Raw genomic sequence first — 19,068 nt, 5'->3', positions numbered from 1 at the left:
TTAATCAGAGCGAGATTAAGAGGCAGCGGCTGCACTGTCGGCCCTTGACGACAATCTGAATGGAATTTTAAAGACTCTGTAAACAGAGAAATAGCCCGTGTCTGTAAGGTAATGATGCTTGCCACACAAAGCCACAAAGTTTAGCGGAAATAAAGGTGCAGAACTCAACATCTGTGTTAGCCCTTCACCTTAGATTACCGATGCTGTTGAGAAAAATTTTTGAATAAGGATTAAAAATAACTAAACGGTGCCAGGTATTTATCACGCATTTAAATAAACATTTGAAAATAAACTAAATAAGAAATTAAGTGTAAAATTAAATAATTTAAATTACTGTCTTTTTCTTAAAGTGATATTTCCCCCCAAAATTAAAATCCTCTCATCATTAAGGTTACTCAATCTCTACACAAAAGAAGATATTTTGAAGAACGTTCATAACCAAAAAAGGTGCACCCATTGACTCTTTTTGAGGGTCCAATGTTGTTTGGATACCAACCTTCTTCAAAATGTCTTCTTTTGTGGTATGCAGAAAAAAAGAAAGACATACATGTGTGCGATGACAAGATAGTAAGTAAACGATGACTTAATCACGCTAACTAAGCGATTATGAAATAATGATTACAATACAGCTGCAATTAAAGGGATACTCCACCCAAAATTTTTATTATGTCATGAATTCCCCACCCCCCAAGTTGTATACATTTCTTTGTTCAGTAGAACACAAAGAAAGATATTTGGAAACATTTTAACAATTATTTCTAGGGCATCAATGAGATATTTTGAATAATTTAGGAAAGCAGTTCTTGGCCACTACCATAGTAGGAAAAACTAAAATGGTAGTCAAAGGTGCCCAGAATTGTTTGCTTTCCTAAATTATTCAAAACATCTCAATTTGTGTTGAACAGAACAAAAAATTATACAATATTGTTACTATGGTAGCCAGTGATGTCCTTTTAATGTCCATTGTTAACATTTTCCAAATATCTTACTCTATATTCATCAGAACAAATACATTTATACAGATCTGAGAACTCGAGGGCAAGTTCGACACCGCAAGCTTATAATAATGATTTCCAATTTGAGCTGTCAAGGTCAGATTTTTATGGGAAACTCTAACCCTTCTCGCTTTCTCAACAGGTTCTGTATAACATGGTTGAGACCTGGTAACTTGTTATAGCTCTTCTTGTATTTTTGCTTCCCAGGATGAATCGCTTTATTATTTTCCTCACTATTGTAAGTTGCTTTTGATAAAAAGCATCAGCTATACTGTACATCTACATGTAGATGTAACTGCAACTTTTTTCAACACACGTAAAGTACATTAAGTAACCTGCAATTTTATGTTTCAAACAGATACAGATATGAGATAAAAAGCTTATTTTATTGCAGCTTTAAAATGAGCAGTAAGGTCTATGTGCTACTTTCTATAGACGTACTGTAATAATCGATTGATCCAAGAACAACCAATGTTGCCATATTTATGCTGTGTGTGTTACAGAACAGAACACATGCTTTTCCTTTCCAAAGACTATGATTTAGTTATGATTTTACAGGTGTTTATTGGGGAAGATCAGCTTTTGGAAATTGATGTTCATGCAGCAACTTTGATAACAGCATGTAATCTTCATGCACTTTGGTCATATACTGTACAAGTATTAGCATTCTCGAAAGCACAGACGTATAGTGCACAACACTCCCCGTTTGAAGACGCAGTTTAGCTGACACACAGCTCTATGACAATCCCCTATCGGTGATTTGACACGCTGCGTCACCACGGCTGCGGTTTTCGCTGGCTTCACCTATCGGGTGCCTCCACCACTGGGCCGCAGTCCCTGATAAGACGTCACCCTCCGAAAGTCTGGAGCTTCTTCCTCCTTGTGAGAAAGATCCAGAGTGTCATCCTTATCGCTCCTAACCTCAGCAGCCTGCCACCTGAGACCGCAGCCAAAATACACATTATTAGCATTCCCTGCGCTTTGTGCACTCTAATGCGGGGCAGTGAAGTGCTTTCAACGACAGCCATCTCTGCCCCTTATGTAGCACCTCTGAAAATAATGTTCTACACCAACGATTCCTTATTAAAAGTGCCCCCCTCTGCGCGGAAAAACTTCACATTAAAAATACCATCAGGTGAAACTGATTTCCATTATAAGGAGGGTTGTCTGAGGTGACTCACTCCGTCCCCTGTGCTGGCAGCTTGTGCTCTCTTATGGGGTGATATCATCTCCCTCAAGATCACAGTGGCTGCAGGTAGTGAATTCCTAAGTAACAGTCCCCTATAGTGCCCTGCCCTCTGACTACAAAGGTTAGTAAAGACCATTATCAGGCTTCTCCGCCGCGCTATTACCGGGAGGGGTGTGAGAAGAGGGTTATGTATGAAGCAGAGGTGACAGCTGACCCTACAGCCTTTTCCCGACTAGCCCAGACCAAGACCATCACGTTTAGGCAGATTTAACCGGCTCTGAAACCTGCATTCTGGACACACCTTGAAACATTTCTGTGCATTGTCTCAAATGTTTGACCATGTTTACATACGGTACTAAAGTAAACTAAAAAGTGTTTGGCTGAGATTGATGGCCATGTTGCTGCATGCAGCAGCGTTTCCCATACAATGCATTTACTTGGGCGGTCCGCACAGAAAGCAATCCAAAAATGTGATGAAAGCGATCTACAAATAAATGACATTACAATAAAATTGTAAATATTTTTTATTTGCAAATCTTATTGTATTTATTTGTGAATTCCCTGTGAAATAATTTAGACACTGCTCTTTGAAATTACATAAAAGTATTATGACATCCGTTTCAAAGCGTTCAAGCTAACTAATGGGATCAAGCGTTGAACCGGAAGTCTTAAGCATCAGCTTTACGCGCATAATTGCTCATTTCTATTGAACTATTGAAATGCGCTTTTGTCAAATTTTCCTTGTCAAAAAAGTGCTAATACTTACACGACGGCTCTCATTTTACAACACAAATCAAATTGCCTCCGTATACGCTCATTTCTGAATATGAGGCTTGAAGAGGAATAAAAATTTGACATAGTGCCATAGCCCACACAGCCATAAACTTTAATATTGTTAAATACTTGGACATCTCATCCAGTGCACAGAAAGACAAGCACACATGAACATCCACTTGGACAAAATATGGGTTGTTGACAAATGAAATTGTGTGTCCTATGTCCGCCTATAGTGTGTGAACATTTTTGAAAACAAACTGTTAATATTACATTGTTTTATATTAATATTTATCTTAAGAGAGATTTATGTTCATTGTTAGTTCAAAATGTTTGCCACCACACCACAGAACAAATTTGCACATTACTCTGTACTCATGGCTTCAGATGTCTGTGTAAGCTTTATGCCAGCTATGAACCGCTTGTATCAATCACATAATCACAGTCTTGCTTCAAAATATCATGTCTCATTGTTATTCTGTGCTAATGAGTTAATGAATTAAATTAGTATGCAGTCGTACTCAAAACGTGCAGTCAGTCTTAATAGAACTGAAAAAGAATCGGAGCTCTACCACCCACTTAGAGTCAATATGTCAAATCTTGCCCACTCTGACGGAGGTCTAAAAAGGAAATCAGGACAGCTAAGGTCTCTGTGAGCCATACCAATTTAAAACCTCTGCCATTTGGCACTCATACAAAGGTGCCCTAAATTAAAGACGTTGAACAACAGATGGGAGGCCACGTTGCAAAATGGTAAATGTTCAACCCAGCACCATATTTTATGCTCCTAGCAGCCCAGGCTGATCTTTTCACACACTAAAATCAAATGTTCGTGGCTAAACGAAAAACAGTGACTCTTCTGAGCTGTGAATAAAAAGCTAACTAAGAGGTCTTTTCTTTTACAGCCAACTATGAGCTTACATTTTCAATCATAGTCTACATGGGCATTTGGCCTGATCTAAATGACACACATGGTATATAAGGTACGTGTATGCCATTTCACCAGTACATTCTCTTGTAGTACTGCATTACAGTAAAAATCTAACTTTAAAACATAATGAAACGCCATGATGTTTGACTTTTGATAGTAGAAAATGGGTTCTGTTACTAGGGTCAGGTCCAGAGAGAAACAAACAGATTTTTTTCATGCAGAATTATCATCTTTGACTTCCTGACCATTTTTTTCCTCATTTTGTCAAGTATGCAGGGGACATGAAAACTGACACTGAGGAGACCTAAGAAGAGATGCCCTTCTATAACTTCAGATGGTTTCAGTTTGTATGTTTCATTGACAGCACTATGAAATATTTTGAAAGGAGGGCAGCTCTCACTGGACAAACAGCTATAATAAGTACTGTACATAGCAGAAGACAGGCTGAAATGCATACACCTTACAATGCCATAAAGTGTGAGCGATACTTGGAAAAAATGCCAAAGAGAGATAAATAAAACATCAAGACAAGATGACCCACATGAAAATTCAAATGTCAATTCCGACAATTCCTTAGACAGAAGTGAGATTCAATTGAGAGCATTTATATACATTTGTTTTCTTGGTCTCTTTCGTTTCCGTTTTTGAAAAAAAAAACGTGGGAAGTCTAAATGTCTTTCAACTAATGTTTCAGAAAAAAGTTTGTAAATACGATCAGATTAATCATGATACCAAAGTCAAAGTTAATCAAAAGTCAAGGGCTTTAACATTTCTCAACAAGTTTGCCCAGAACCCAAATTATCTAAGCTATTTACATGATACATAAGTCCTAAAATAAAATAATAACTAGCTCTATTTAATATCTATCTGATTTAAATCTAATCTAAGACTTATAAATTAGGAAATTAGAAGTTGCATCACAATTCAGAGTTTTTTAACATAACTGTGAACTCCGGTAAGGCTCCCGTGTTGAAGCATTAAGTTTACCTGTGGAACGGTTAAGCTTTAGCTTTACCTCCTGAGATCTCATTGCCCTCTTCCACAGGACTGTGCTCTTTAAGTCTTTGAGGTTGAGTGGTCTCTCCATCACTGTTCTGCCCTTCTGCTGAATAGACATGAGGAATTAAGTCAGTTTCAAGCAGTATTATCATGTGTAAAAGGCAATAACTAACAGAATGTTAGCAAAACTCACTGGCGAGGTAACTTATAAGGCTTTTATACTGTACAAAAAACGGTATTGTTTGTATGGAGTGATTTTACTCCATATTAAGGCAGAGACATATTAAGGCAGAAGCACAATAAACAATGTAAAGTACAATGAAGAGTAGCTCGCGCAAGAATGCTAACCCATTGTAAACCACTTATCAGTGGTGTAAACACACTGCACTTGCCATTGCAAGTTTAATGGACCTTGACACAATGAGGATGGCGATTCCCGCAATCAACTCTGCAACACTTGAAAGCAGCAGCGATGTAAGCAGATGAGTGATGTAAATCACCAGTGTCAATCCGCTAATTTATGTTGACGGGAGTTTACCTTCGTTCAGTGCTGCACACATGTCTGCACAGACCAACTGCGATTGACATATAGCATGAAAGAGCCGCAAGAGCGATTCGAAAGCATATAGAGCAGCTGTGTACTCGAATCGTGCTCTCGCGGTAGTTTCATGTCACACACCGATCTCTCGCGTAGCTGCACTCGTATGCTCTCGGAAATTCGATAATTCACAAAAATAATTTAGGGAACGGTGCTCTTTTAATGTTGGCAGATACTTTAAATGTTTTAATGCTACTTATTCATTGGTAACTTACTAAATACGTTTAATGTTACTAAATCCAGACGTTTCTTCCGGATTGAAGAATTTAAGGATTTATCGAATTTCCGATGCACAGGAAGGCAGTATGTCACTATACTTTAATAATATTTTTTTTGCAAAATAGCAATATACAAATATTTTTCTACTGTTATTGAATGATTTTTGTAAAAGGTATATTAAGAAAGTACATAACTATCAAACAGAATAATCTTAACTGTTTAGAATTATATTTCTTAAATAATCACTTTGAAGAGTTTGGTTCCAAAATGAGATAACTACAAATTTCTAAAATCTTGTTTTTTATTCATGCATTCCAATTAATATAAATCAAACTGTGGTTGGTTTGTTTTGATTTAGAGCATAATACCAAAAAAAAAGGTAACACACAATAAACATAATAAAAACCATGATTGAGTTATCTCATTTTGGAACCAGATTCTTAATATACAAAACTGCTGTATAGTCACATTTGCTTGTTTTCCCAATACACAAAGCAGGGTGCAAACACAATGCTTTCACTTACAAACAGTTGCTTCAGAGAAAATGTATTTTTCATACCAGCATATTTTCCCTGAAGGGCCCTGCTGTGCTGGTTTCCACTAACAGCTATAACTTTGACTGAATAATCCTTCTTGGGATGAAAATCCTTTATTACTGCTTTATTCTCTCCTCTTGCAATTGGCAACTCGGTCGTTTCCCCACCTGTCATCGGAAACAAATCAGAGAGAGGATGATTACTATGCGATGTCTCATTTCTGCTTCTCTTCACAAACTGAAATCGGTCCTTACTGTCTGCATGTCAAGTGTTTAGTGTAGTTGTAATCTCAGAGAGGAATAACACTCAGTAGGGATCACACAGTGGACATATGAATAGTAAAAATAACTAAAACTGTTGTTTATTTGCATCTGCTGTCTGTATTATTTTAGCATCTGTTTCAGTTATAGTCTTATGGCTGAATATGAGCAATGCAAAATGCTACCTTGAGCCGGCATATTTTGCAGGGACTGTTTAACATCACTCCATGTTCGAAAGGACAGAAAAGCTGACGCAGACTAATATAAGTGGAAGACTGGCATAGTATACTTTGTGTCCCTTGCCATCTAATACAAACAGTCTTCAAATTTATCCAAGTGATCGGATGCTAAAGAAAACACATAATCTCCAATATACCCTGAAGAACAATCCGTCCTGAGTAGATTGCCTGCTCTGTTCTGCTATTTCACAGATCAGGTCAGTGAAGGAATAGTACCGGCCTGATAAACTGTGATGCACAAGTTATCACACAAGTAGGATGTGTGGGTGGAAGCTTTATGACCATTGCACAGCAAACAACTTCATGAAGTTTGTTTGCAGTGTGGACAGTGACAAATGGTCTGTTCTATAAAGGTCTCGACCACAACTCATCTTTCCTGCTACATACTGGGATCCAGTGACAAGGTCTGGGAATAAAACTTGAAAAAAGGTTGCTTTTAGTAATTTTGTGAACTCAGAGGAAGGACAAGTTTCAAATAACTTTCCTGGCATGCCAGAATGAAAAAGGACAGATGAGAACTCTTTAACGTCTCAATTCTTTCTCCTAGACATCAAAGACATTTAATGGAGAGATTTAAGTTTCCTGCGTCTCAGATATTTCTAATGAGGAAAAGGCCCAGAAATTTCACAAATGTCTCCATCTGAGCTCTGATTTGCCAAGTCTACAATCAAAAGTCAATATTATTAAATAGTTCAATATGAACCCGAACATTTCTCGTCAAATTTACCCAAATTCTGCTTATTTTGCCTATAGAATCTACATTTAGTTTATAGCTCCATAGTCTTAATGTATTTCAACAATTACTTCTCCAAAACAATGTTAGGTGTAACATCTGAAACAAAAGTGATACTTCAAGGTCCAGTGTATGAAATGCAGTGGCATCTAGTGGTGAGGTTGAGAATTGCAACCAACGGCTCACTCCACCCCTCCGTCCTCCCTTTCGAAGCACTACGGTGGCTGACACGGGACTAAGATGCTGTCACGTTTTTCACTTCTTTGCCAAAAGAAAATAACGTATTTACGAAACACGCTTTGTAGAGCAGTTTGTCCGTTTTTGGGCTACTGTAGAAACAACACAGCCGGTTTCATGTAAGGGGACCTGCGGTGTTTTTAGTAAGAAATAGCTCATTCCAAGCTTCATTATGAAAAGTCATTATACACCTCAAAAAACATAGTTACTGTATCTATTAAACTGCATTTCTGTCAGTCGATCCTCCAAAAAATGACACACTGGACCTTGAAGCAAACCCCAACTGAGAACTCTAATGAAATGTCCTGAGCTCTGTAAGAGCAATAAAACTTTCTTCTGGGGGATCAAAAGTTCAAAGATTTCCAAATAGCTTATTTAATGCATTAGAACTACCAAATTCAAGATTTGTTTTAACTCTCTGGCAGTCGAATTGGTTGTACCCGAACAGTGTCATCGTCAGGTCATATTGTCCCTCGACCTGACGAACAAGCCTGCCCCTGCAATTTAGATCCCTGACCAATGATCCTGATTAAAATCCGTGTGGCTTGCAGAGAGATCAATTGAAGGGGAGTAAAAGTTGCTTACTCAGCAACCGTGGGAGCGTGATTGGGGTTAGGCTCAGAGCGGACGGGCAGCCACGGTTTACTGATGACTTCGCACATCACGCTTCATAGAAAAGTAAAAGAAGATTGCTGCAAACAGCAGTGTCATCTGTCACGACGCCATGGAGAGACATCAAAGTGCTCCGATTCTCATTTGTTCAAACAAAACCAAAGGACAGATTCACTTTGTCGTACTATACGTGCTTTGTCGAACGTCTGCCTTACTGCTACACTCTTTCTGAGGTGGTAGGCTTTTGAGTGGAAAATAGCCATCTACAACCACTATAAATAGGCATGAAATCAATGTGTGCTTCCAATTGCTAAACTAGACAGAATAACATCCCCTATTTAGCACATCTGCTGTCGAACATACAAGCCAAACAGAAGTGTTTATTTTGCATGTTTGGAACTAATAAAAAAAAGTTGCCAGGTCAACTTAGAACAGAACTGTGAGATGAAAAGAAAAGCCATAGCTAGACATCGCTCACCCCAGTCACAAAACGACCGTATTGACGCGCTCTTATTGACTGATGCAAACCATCACCTGTCTTCATTCAACCCTGCTCCATCAAATTTAATACCTCAATTCTGGCCAGCGGGGAAAATTATCATGACCATAAATGCCACTTTGGACACAGAAACGTGGTAAATGAGCTGCTATAATTAGAACGAGTGCTCTTCCCATCTGCTGGGTTCGGCCTGATAAATATCTTTTTTTAAAGAAACCATTCACAGGGCTCAGGAATGCGCAAGAAATAGCGAGTTTAGACACGGCTCACTGTTGCCTCAGCAAAGAGATTTGTGAGATTTTAACAAAGGGGGAGTTTAGAGAACTAAAGGCTAAGCACCTGCCCTACGTAAAGCCGAAGAGTGACCCTCGGGTTTCTGTGTTATCAGGAGTCATATCAAAGCCAAGGTAGGGAGTATTGTCAAATATGTGTTGAAAGAGAGAGTCCTTTAGACTTGGCAAGGTTAACAATCACACCTGTTAAACCTAAAGTAGGTAAAGAAAGTGTAATACTACCACGGAACATATTCTGTCATCACTTACTTACCCGTGTGTTGTTCCAAATCTGTATGAATGTCTTTGTTCTGATGAAAACGGAGAAAGATATTTAGAAAAATGTTTGTAACCAAACAGTTCTTGGCAACCATTAACTACCATAGGAAAAATGACAGTATAGTCAAAAGTGTGTTCTTTTTGTGTTCAACAGAACAAATACATTTTGTCTACTATTGTAGAAAAACAACTGTTTGGTAACAAGCATTCTTCCACATATATTTCTCTGTGTTCATCAGAACAAAGACATTTATACAGATTTGTAAAAACATTTTTGGGGGTTAATAATATATCCACATTACAGGCAGACCTTTCATATTTCACTAGAATTGCATCTTACCTGGTTCACTATTATACATGAACTTGTAGCCATCATAATGTCCTTTTGGTTCCTTCCATGAGACAAGTAGCTTTCCAGCGCTGAGAACTTTAAATCGAAGTCTTCTTGGGGCTGGAACTGCAAGGTAAGAACAGACATTTATATACTGTGCATGATCGAGATTATTATTAAAATTTGATAAAATGCAACGGAAAGGTAAGTTTCAAGTCAAATTCTCTTTCTCTTGTTTATGATTTGTAAGACACGTTTAAGTTTATTTCTTGATGATCTGGAATGATTTTTGGAAAGGCCAGGTAGTTTAATATTACAGATCTAACATAATACACATACAGTAGAATCAAAAACAGAGACAAAATCTGTGTTATTGACTTGGTAAGATTGACCGGATTGAATGAGAAGAGAATGTGACTTTTAAATGCCAGAGAGGATAAAACAGTGTTGTTTTGTATTATTTTCTAAAGCATCTTAAATACCACGACAGTCAAGATGACACTAAAACATGTCATATATCCACAGTATGTACAGCCATAAACAACTGATTTGGGGTCATCCTTCGTTAATAAATTCCATTGATTTATCTACAAAAGCAAACTAACACCTCTGACCCTGAACCAGTTGTTAAAGCAAATGTTAAAGTGAGAAATAACCACACCCAAACCTCACACATCTCCCAAGAGAAGATGATAAAAACATTGAATAATCAATGTTTGCATGCCCAGTTCTACCCAGAGGAAAAGCCAGTGAGCTACACAAAGTGTATAAAGAAACACACATGTTGACACAAACAGAAAAGAGAAATCTAAAAGTCAATACTACTGGGGAAAAAGTGTTTATAGAAGACAAAACAGATCTTCTAGCACCAACCTGGAGAACGAAAATCTGCTGGGTTCCTGTTGCATCTCCGTTCTCATGGACACCTTAACCACACTCAGTCCCGCATTCTTAATTTTTGTGTTTTGGAACTACAGAATGATGTCCCTCCATAAAAAATACACCTTCAAAGCTTCATTTAAAAGTGGAAACTAAATTTTTTGATTCTCGGTCATTCGTGTGAGTGGGACGGAACATGAGCCCTGACACGGATCCAGAGAATTCAGAACATTTCTCCCTTAGATATTCTTTGCATACTGTAACCACCCCACTAGCACAAATATAGAGGAAAGAGTGTGGTGTTGTGCCAGCTTAGTTTCTGCACACCATGAGATGAAAAATGTACGTGAAAAACAATTCGGAGAGTAAATGCCAACAATGTCGAGATGCTGAATGTCTGTGAATAATGAGGACCAACACAATACACTCATTTGTGTGAAAAACATATTTTTGAAAGCAAACTGCGAGAGTATCTCGACAGCTTCAAAGAAAACTGTCTGCATCCAACACCTTCGCAGGTATCTGCATCTCCTGGATTTTGGTGATTAAAGATTCTCTGCAGGGTAGATTGAGGAGGAGGGGAACAACCGCCATAGTGGTTTAAGGACGACAAGCGCTGACTTGTAACTTGAAACGCGAAATTCGAGCAGGAGGTCCTGTATGAGTCTGTATATTAGAGACGAGCACCCGCAAATCCGCCGGCCTTTGATGTGGGTATCTTTCCTCCTTCGGAGACACCCGTGCTTTAGCGTAGCTCTTACCCCAAAGTCCTTTTATCAGCGCTCTTCCAATTACTCACCTGTCAGACGACTCGTTTCAAACATTTATTTTCCACAAACACGAATCGCTTTTGAAGGAATTAAAGTTTAATGTCTGCTTTTCCTTTGCTAGAGGGAATATTCAGCACGTATGACATTTGTATGACATGTTTAAAAATACCTCATCCAGACAAATTGTTTAATTAAAGGTTCTGTAAATGAAATTTACGGCCCATGAATCCAAACAAGATTTACATTGTGATGTGAATTTTTGCTTGGATTTCAGCCAGTCTGATGATTTTTTGTTTCATATTTCTACATCACACACACTTTTTCAAGATTGTGTCAGGCTTCATAACCGTCCCGAAACCGTCTCGCTGTCTTCTGCTGCCCATTCATTCTCAGCAGGGCTTTCACAGCATTCGCACACATTTTATTCCAGGCATCAGGTATACACAATTTGTGTAAAGACTATAGGCTGTCTGTTGTGTTAAGTGAATCTGTGTGGTTTGCGTTCTCCCCGTTTTATTTCTATCTTTTACATAATGCACTGAGCTGTTTAAATGTACCTTTACTTTTCTCTGAAAGATTCTGCCAATGGCTCTCGGTGATGTCAGAATGAAAGAAACCTATCTGGGTTGCACACATTTAAGAACTACACCTGTTTATCACACAAAATCAGGTCTTGGAAAAAGAATGAAGACCAGAAAATCAAGACAGAGACAGAAAGGTGAAATAATCCCAAATTTGTCATATGAACACAACTCCAAAGAGGATTCAGGCTCCACCTTCCACTCCAGGGTTGGGGAGAAATGTGAAACTCTTTCCAAACGGAGCGACCAATTAAGCTTTTCCGCTGCCTTGAGGGATATTATCATTGCAAGAGGAACATTTTTAAGACTGTCATTGCCTACAGAAACCCACCACTGGTTCGGCACACCCATATCTTCACTGGCTAATTCAGATTTATGGTATGTACACGATCCCTCGCTCTGCAATCGAACAACATCTTGTGGTGGCGTCCCACAAAGGGAAAAAATCACTCTCACGCACTTTCTCTGGATGTGTTCCACGACTCTGGAACGATCTCCCTCTTCCCACAAGATCAGCGGATTCTGTAGTTGTCTTTAAGAATCGGCTAAAAACACATCTCTAACCCATAAGTAAAGTCTTCTACTTCTTTCCTACCCCCCCCCAAAAAAAAGGAAGTTCTTAGCTTTGTATACTGTGGTAGGCTAACTGAGACCAGTTTTACTGCACCTATAAATTGTTGTTCTTTGGTTGCACAAATTGCAAATTCTATTGTTTTCCCCTACTTCATAAGGCGCTTTGGATAAAAGCGTCAGCTAAATGTAAATGTAATGTGAAGGTGCACAAAGGGTTAAATGTTAAATTTATTCCACAATCCAGTTGATCAATAAAATAGACGTGAACATGCTGCTTGCCTTCGAGTCACAATATCATACGGACAAGATTGATTAGCAAAACATCTCGTGTATTACAAATGCACAAACCAGCCAATACTCCAGAACACAATGCCAAAAATGAACCATTACAGACAGCAAGACCCATTTGTTGCAGACAGCAATTACCTTGAGCCGAGACAGGAGCAAAACAGTGAATCAGTGCCAGAGAGATAAGCGGACACCACAGCTTAATCCTCGATCCGGACACCTGCATCCTTACAGCTGTGCGAGTGATGCCTCCACTGTACCTATGTGGAGAAAGAGAGACAGAACGGAGGAATTCATTGAAGCTGTGCAGCCTCAGGGGATTTCAGAGAGAGGGAGGGGCCGGGCGGGATTGGGGGAGAATCTCTGTGGGTCAAGAACAGTAAAGACTTTGTTGAGTTTTGACGGACAGCGGTGAGAAGAGCTTCCTGAGGACCATTGTTGTTCCTGAGAACAAGCAGGCCACTACAGCTCCTGTCATTCATTCTGGATAACAGGGCTGATGTGCCAATGGATGGGAAGCCGCTCGGGCTTGTTTAAGAGGGCACTCCCTCTTAACCCAAACAATGGTCTAAATGAGGGTCAACAAATTATAGCGGACTGTGGTATGTAGTTCAAAAAGTCAAGTCTTTGTGACTTTGACTGAAGACAAGGATCATCTTTTGTAACAAATAAACCTTATTTGCAACTATGTAATACGCACAGTTTTAATTTCACATGAATGTTTTTTTTATTATTAAATGTTAGATACATATACATTAAATGTTAGATGTTCTATCACAAACAATGCTTTCTCGTGATGTACATGAATGTTAATATGGCACTGTTCATTTGCACGATTTCCTTCACATTTTGCACGCTTTGTATTCAAACCAAAGCTTTTCTTAATCCACAATGGGAATTCGCTTGCCGGTATGGCTCTCTCTCTCTCTCTCTCTCTCTCTCTCTCTCTCTCTGTTTCACCTGCTACTCTCGCTGAATCCGCCACCGAAGTCCTAAAATAAACATCAAGCGCTCACCTCGACTTCATTTTCAACAGCCGAGCACAGTAACGATGAAACATACAAAAATACACGGAGGACACAAAGTGGCCCGCATCACAGTGTATGTGGCAAGTTTTTTGGAGCAAGTTTCTTTCAAGTTCTGTGTCTGTCTGCTTCCGTTCACTAGTTTAGATTTATTTACGGGAAAATGTAATAATAAAAATGCACCTAAAATGGAAAATATAAGGAGAGATATGGGTTACATAAAGAGATAATATGATTTATTAAAAATGAAACTCAAAGTATACCATTATTTCAATTGAAGTATACAATTAAAATAAAGTGACAAAAATCTTCCAATTCATATTTACGAATAGGCTATCTTGTTTGTTTCTCTGAATGATCCCAATCTTGTTTTAACAAACGCAGATCAGGTAGAATAATAAATATATCGCACCCACCAGCAGTCTTACCTTTCACACCATTCGCTTTAAATAAATCCCACAAAATCCTCTTGATATGTGACCCAAAACCCCGCGTGTTGACTTCACTCGTGTCTTGTCTCAGCGGGTCTCAGCGTGGGTGTCCGTCGTCCGTCGTTATGTGTCCATTCCTTCAGCCCTTCAGCTCTGCACCTTATTTCATCCTTTAGTCTCGAGTGTGAAAAAAGCCTGCGTGCACATGCGACCAATTGCATCCAGCGGACAGACGACGAGCGATCTGACGATCCTCAAGAGCTCTTCTGCCGTTCTTGAGCCTGCCTACACGAGTCAGTGCTGGGAAATCGTGCACGGGAATTACATCTATGCAACACGAGAGGATGATGGATGAACAAGTTGATTCTGTTATGACAATAATGACTTATTAAATAAGCCGGATTAATCGATTTAACCGGAGTGTGAATGAGGTTTGTCTCGATTGTATGCACTTTCCAAACACAGTGTTTTTGTGCATTTTAAAGATCACACAATTTTATGTGTTTGCTTTCTCTTTTATCATAACACTTTGAGTAACAGGAACGGTGTTCCAAACACGTTATGTGAAGAACTGTGACACCTGCACCCTCTGTCAGTTTACTTCAAGTTGAGCAGCTCAATGATGTATACAATCTGTTTAAGATGTTCACTGCGTGCAGGTTGTTTATTGGCGATCAAAGCTTGAAATAAATTCTTTCTTTTTTATTTATTAGCAATACTTTGAATTTATCTGATGGTTTACTAAGCCCTGTTGATATTCCAGACCTCAGAAAAATATCGGTATGTACAAGTTTTCTGTTTATAAAGAGATTTCTGTGAATTAAAATGTACACACCAGGAACAATAATACCCAACACATAGAGAAGTGATGGATCTTCGCAGACAGCGAAATCATTGTTTTATAATTTGATGTGACCATTTATGAGGAATATGGACCGTTATGGATGTGACAATCTCATTATAGATGTGTTTGCACTTACGTGACTATAAAATCCTATATGCTTTACAAAAAATGCTTTAAGACAGACTTCACATGGAACTTTGCACCACCAAATACTGACATCAGACTTATCAATATGGTGAAAACGTTTGGAAAACATTTTCATCTTAAGGTTGACATTTGCATGGAATTGCTCATAGAATTCAGCACATTTCCATTTATTTCATGAATAAAGAGTAGTGAGAATAGATGCTCCTAGCTCCAGGTTTCCTGGAGTCAAGCAGTTCAGAATTCAAACCTCACGTGATTTGTATTCTTCATATTAAAAGCCAGAACGTATGTTATCACGATCCAGAAATCCACATTGCATTTTACAGCTCAGTTATGAAGATGTGTAAGAATATCTTTGAATACGGTTATTGAATATTTCATTGCTTTGGGCCGTCACAATGACTTCCTTGGAATCTCCAGAGAGAATCTCTTCATTTGCATGAAACATCTATTGAGTAAATAGATTGTCAACCAGGGGTTCGTAAACTTGTCATACCATCCCCCGGCATGTTTCTTGAAGGCTGCATGGATAAATATATTAAAGTACATATAATTGTGCAGTCTGTTGACCGTGGCAAGGTTTCCGAATATCAATTTACAACCAATAACAATGCTCAGCCGCTAATAATGAGTCTACCTTGAACCTCTCTGGAGAGAAGACTTTAATCTACTCGAGCTTGTTGCTGAACATTATTCCACTACAGCAACTCCTTAATGAGCATTGTGCGAATGCGCTCCGGAGACCTTCGCCGTCCTATAGTCTTTACCACACGCTCATCCTTTAGAAGAACATTTTGATCTTGAAGGTAAGTGGTTCTCAGCGACTTTGTCTAGTAACCTAACAGTTCTTCATAACTCAATGGCGTATTGAAAGCAGCACAGCTTGCGGTGCATTTATCAACATCGGTGTACAGTCAGTAAAGGACTGGAATGGTGACACCTGGATGCTGACATGTATAGTGGCTGTAAACTCTTTGACTTTGAATGGCTTATTCCCAAATGACAAGGCCAGACGTAATGAAGCATTGTGGGCTAATCAGTGGGTTCATTCAGCAGACTCCAAAAGAACCTTCTATTACTTAGCAACTTCTAATTAACCGTGGGATACGGCAAAAGATGATGGTGTGGAGGAATCTGTAAGACCCTGGGGATACAGGAAGGAGAGGCTGAAGTAGACAAGCAGATGCACGCTCGCCCATGAAAGCAGATCTCACACCCAGGCAGACATAAATGACGAGAGGACAAACAAATACAATATTTGGACTGCAAGCTGTATGCGTTGCAGGGTTGAACAAAGCACCCTCCCATTTATATGTTCTTTGAACGCTGGATGAATGTTTCAACAATAGAGCGGAGATTTGTCTGGATCTGTAGAATGTTAAATGCAAACATTCTCCCAGGCTTTGCAGAGGTCACGGCCGAGGCAGGACTGACTGGTGCACTGCATATTGATCTTTCAGCTTGTTGGTCTTCAGTAAATGTTTTGATCTCTGTATTGAATATGCGTGAGTTTATTTTAGGGGTATTGACAACAACCGTGGCATTAAAACCGTGATTATTGATAATGTGTTAATACTACACGTTAATATTGTAATTTATATTTAACTTATATTTAAAAAACACAATGGTTACAAATGCTCTCTGCCTCACTTGTATTTTAAGTGTGATTCTTTGGCCAAAAAAGACTAAACACTAAATGTATAATGTTTAATGTACTAAATGAAAGATACATTTATTTGTTAAGCAATATGGATAGATACCGCAATGGTATCATTATTGTTAGTTCTTTTGGCCAAAATAATTGTGATAGCTCTAAAAACTAAACGGTTAAATTCCATCAGCCCCCCACCCAAAAACGTAAATATAATTCACGTACAATAAAATGTACGTGTTTGTACACCCAATATGTAAATTTCACCTAATTTAATCAATTGTGTCAAATAAAACCGTAATATGGCTTAAAATGACACGTCTTCCAACAATGTACTTTATTGAAAGAGACAGCGTAGACAAAAATGCAAATTCTATCATCATTTTCTTATTCATGTTGTCCATCCCATATTAACACAAATGATGATAGGTAACGTAGAATTTCCTCCACTGTATAAAAAAGAGCAGTGTCAGCATTTTATAAAACATTTTTCTTGTTTGCAAGCAAAAAAAGTCATACAGGTTTCGAACAACATAAGATTGTTCTTTTTCTTTGAGTGAGCTATCCCTTAAAAGTTGGACATGAAGTCACTCAGCGAAGGACATAAATTGTATATTTGGAAGAAAGGTCGGGTTTGCATATTCAAAAGAATCAGTCTAGTTTACGAGTATTTGTTTTTTAATATTCGTGAACCAGTCTGTTAAATCCAGGCTAAGGTCAAAATAAAAGGCATCAAAGCATGATTTAAATCTTTGACCTGGCCTGACTCCGACAAAATTGAACATATCAAGAATAAGAACATCACAGAATGTTCTTTACATTACGTAGGATGATTTTATGTAGAAAAAATGACTGGGTTTTCACAGACTGGGTCACATACTGCCAGTCTCTTCATCTCACTGTGTTATTCATTCATGAAGTTTCACAAAAGATTCATCATTAACACAAAAGGTTAATATTTTTCCCAGGAAGCCTGTAAAGGTAATCATTGTGCATAGCTGCAAAGCCTGCCAGCGTTATCGTGCATAAACCAATGTTCTGTGCTCATAAAAGTGCGAGGGGTCTGTCATCTCCCAAGCTTTGAGCAAATATATCTTGTCATTATTTCAATCCAATATATAAACCCAAATACATCTTTGAGATACTATGACATTTTTGTCATGCTGTATTTTTGATAACATAAAAAACGTGCAACAAGGAATGTGCGACTACGGAAGATGGTTGGTCAGAATGAAATCTAACACACTGTTATGGTGTGAGACAGAGGGATTATCTGGCAAAGGAGCGGTTGGGATCTGATAAGATTCATCCATCAGTTGTCACTGAACAACGTGGTCTATTGAACTCAGAAAGCATCCAGACAGCCTCCCCCTCCCATTTGTTGAGAAACCAGTGCAGTGCTTTAGAAGATAAACTTTTGTGTTGCCCACGTGTGTAGACAGGTGTGGTTGCTCAGGATCAGTGGTATTCCATTTAATTTGTTTAGATCAGCTTTTCCTATTTTAAGATATAAGTTGACCACTCGTCTCCCATTTCGTTAGTCTTGTAGCTCCTTTCTTGTGCGATTTATTTAAAGTTACTTAAGAAAACTCCTCAACAAGATTATGTATAAAATTCAGGTAACACGTACGACAGGGAAGACTTCTGATTTATACCAGACGTGGAAATCTGTTTGCCTGGTCTTACCTCAATGTGAAGAGAGTTGTTTGATTTAAAAGACCACCTTCGATCAACACTCACATTTCACTTGGTCTGCTTCAGTATTCAGAGTAATGTATTTAGCTAGCTCTGGTAAATAAAGAACATAAAAATGATTTTGTTTTGTTTAAACAGCATCAGGTGAGATTAATATACTGGAACAGACAAGTACATTAACTGGAAAGACACATTGGCACGTTGGAAAGCGTTTAGGCAGGAAATGAAAGACGTAGAGCATTAACCTTCTGTTAACAAAACGTATTACACAGATGGTGAGTTATTTAAAGAAATGTCATCTCAACATTGGGATGGCTGCTACAGATCAATTTAGAGCATGTGATGACGGACAAGGCGTCATAGAGCAACACTGCCCTCTGGTGGTAAAACAGAAAAACTCCACAGTGAAACACGGGTCTGTGAATGACTTTGCGGTCAAAGGGGTAATAATCGAATTAAAAGAATAGATAACTCATTTTTT

The 19,068-nt window shown here is 38.5% G+C and overlaps 1 protein-coding gene across 1 annotated transcript in view; it reads right to left on the bottom strand.

Annotated features, from left to right (window-relative positions):
* The window catches only part of col14a1a (collagen, type XIV, alpha 1a), a gene marked incomplete at its 3' end in the record, with an annotated part of 82,662 nt that extends 69,612 nt beyond the window's left edge, over positions 1-13,050 (bottom strand). The window contains exons 1-4 of the mRNA XM_079469817.1: positions 12,933-13,050; positions 9,713-9,829; positions 6,265-6,408; positions 4,905-4,991 (exon numbers count right to left, since the gene is read on the bottom strand). Coding sequence (XP_079325943.1) covers positions 4,905-4,991; positions 6,265-6,408; positions 9,713-9,829; positions 12,933-13,020 — 436 coding nt within the window. The 5' untranslated portion in view covers positions 13,021-13,050. The remainder of the gene's footprint in view (positions 1-4,904; positions 4,992-6,264; positions 6,409-9,712; positions 9,830-12,932) is intronic.
* Positions 13,051-19,068: the final 6,018 nt, after the last annotated feature.

The sequence above is a fragment of the Barbatula barbatula genome, assembly GCF_947034865.1.
Source record: "Barbatula barbatula genome assembly, chromosome: 12".
Taxonomy (NCBI): Eukaryota; Metazoa; Chordata; class Actinopteri; order Cypriniformes; family Nemacheilidae; genus Barbatula; species Barbatula barbatula.
The sequence above is the reverse complement of the archived record's forward strand: the minus strand, read 5'-3'. Positions and strand labels throughout refer to the sequence as shown.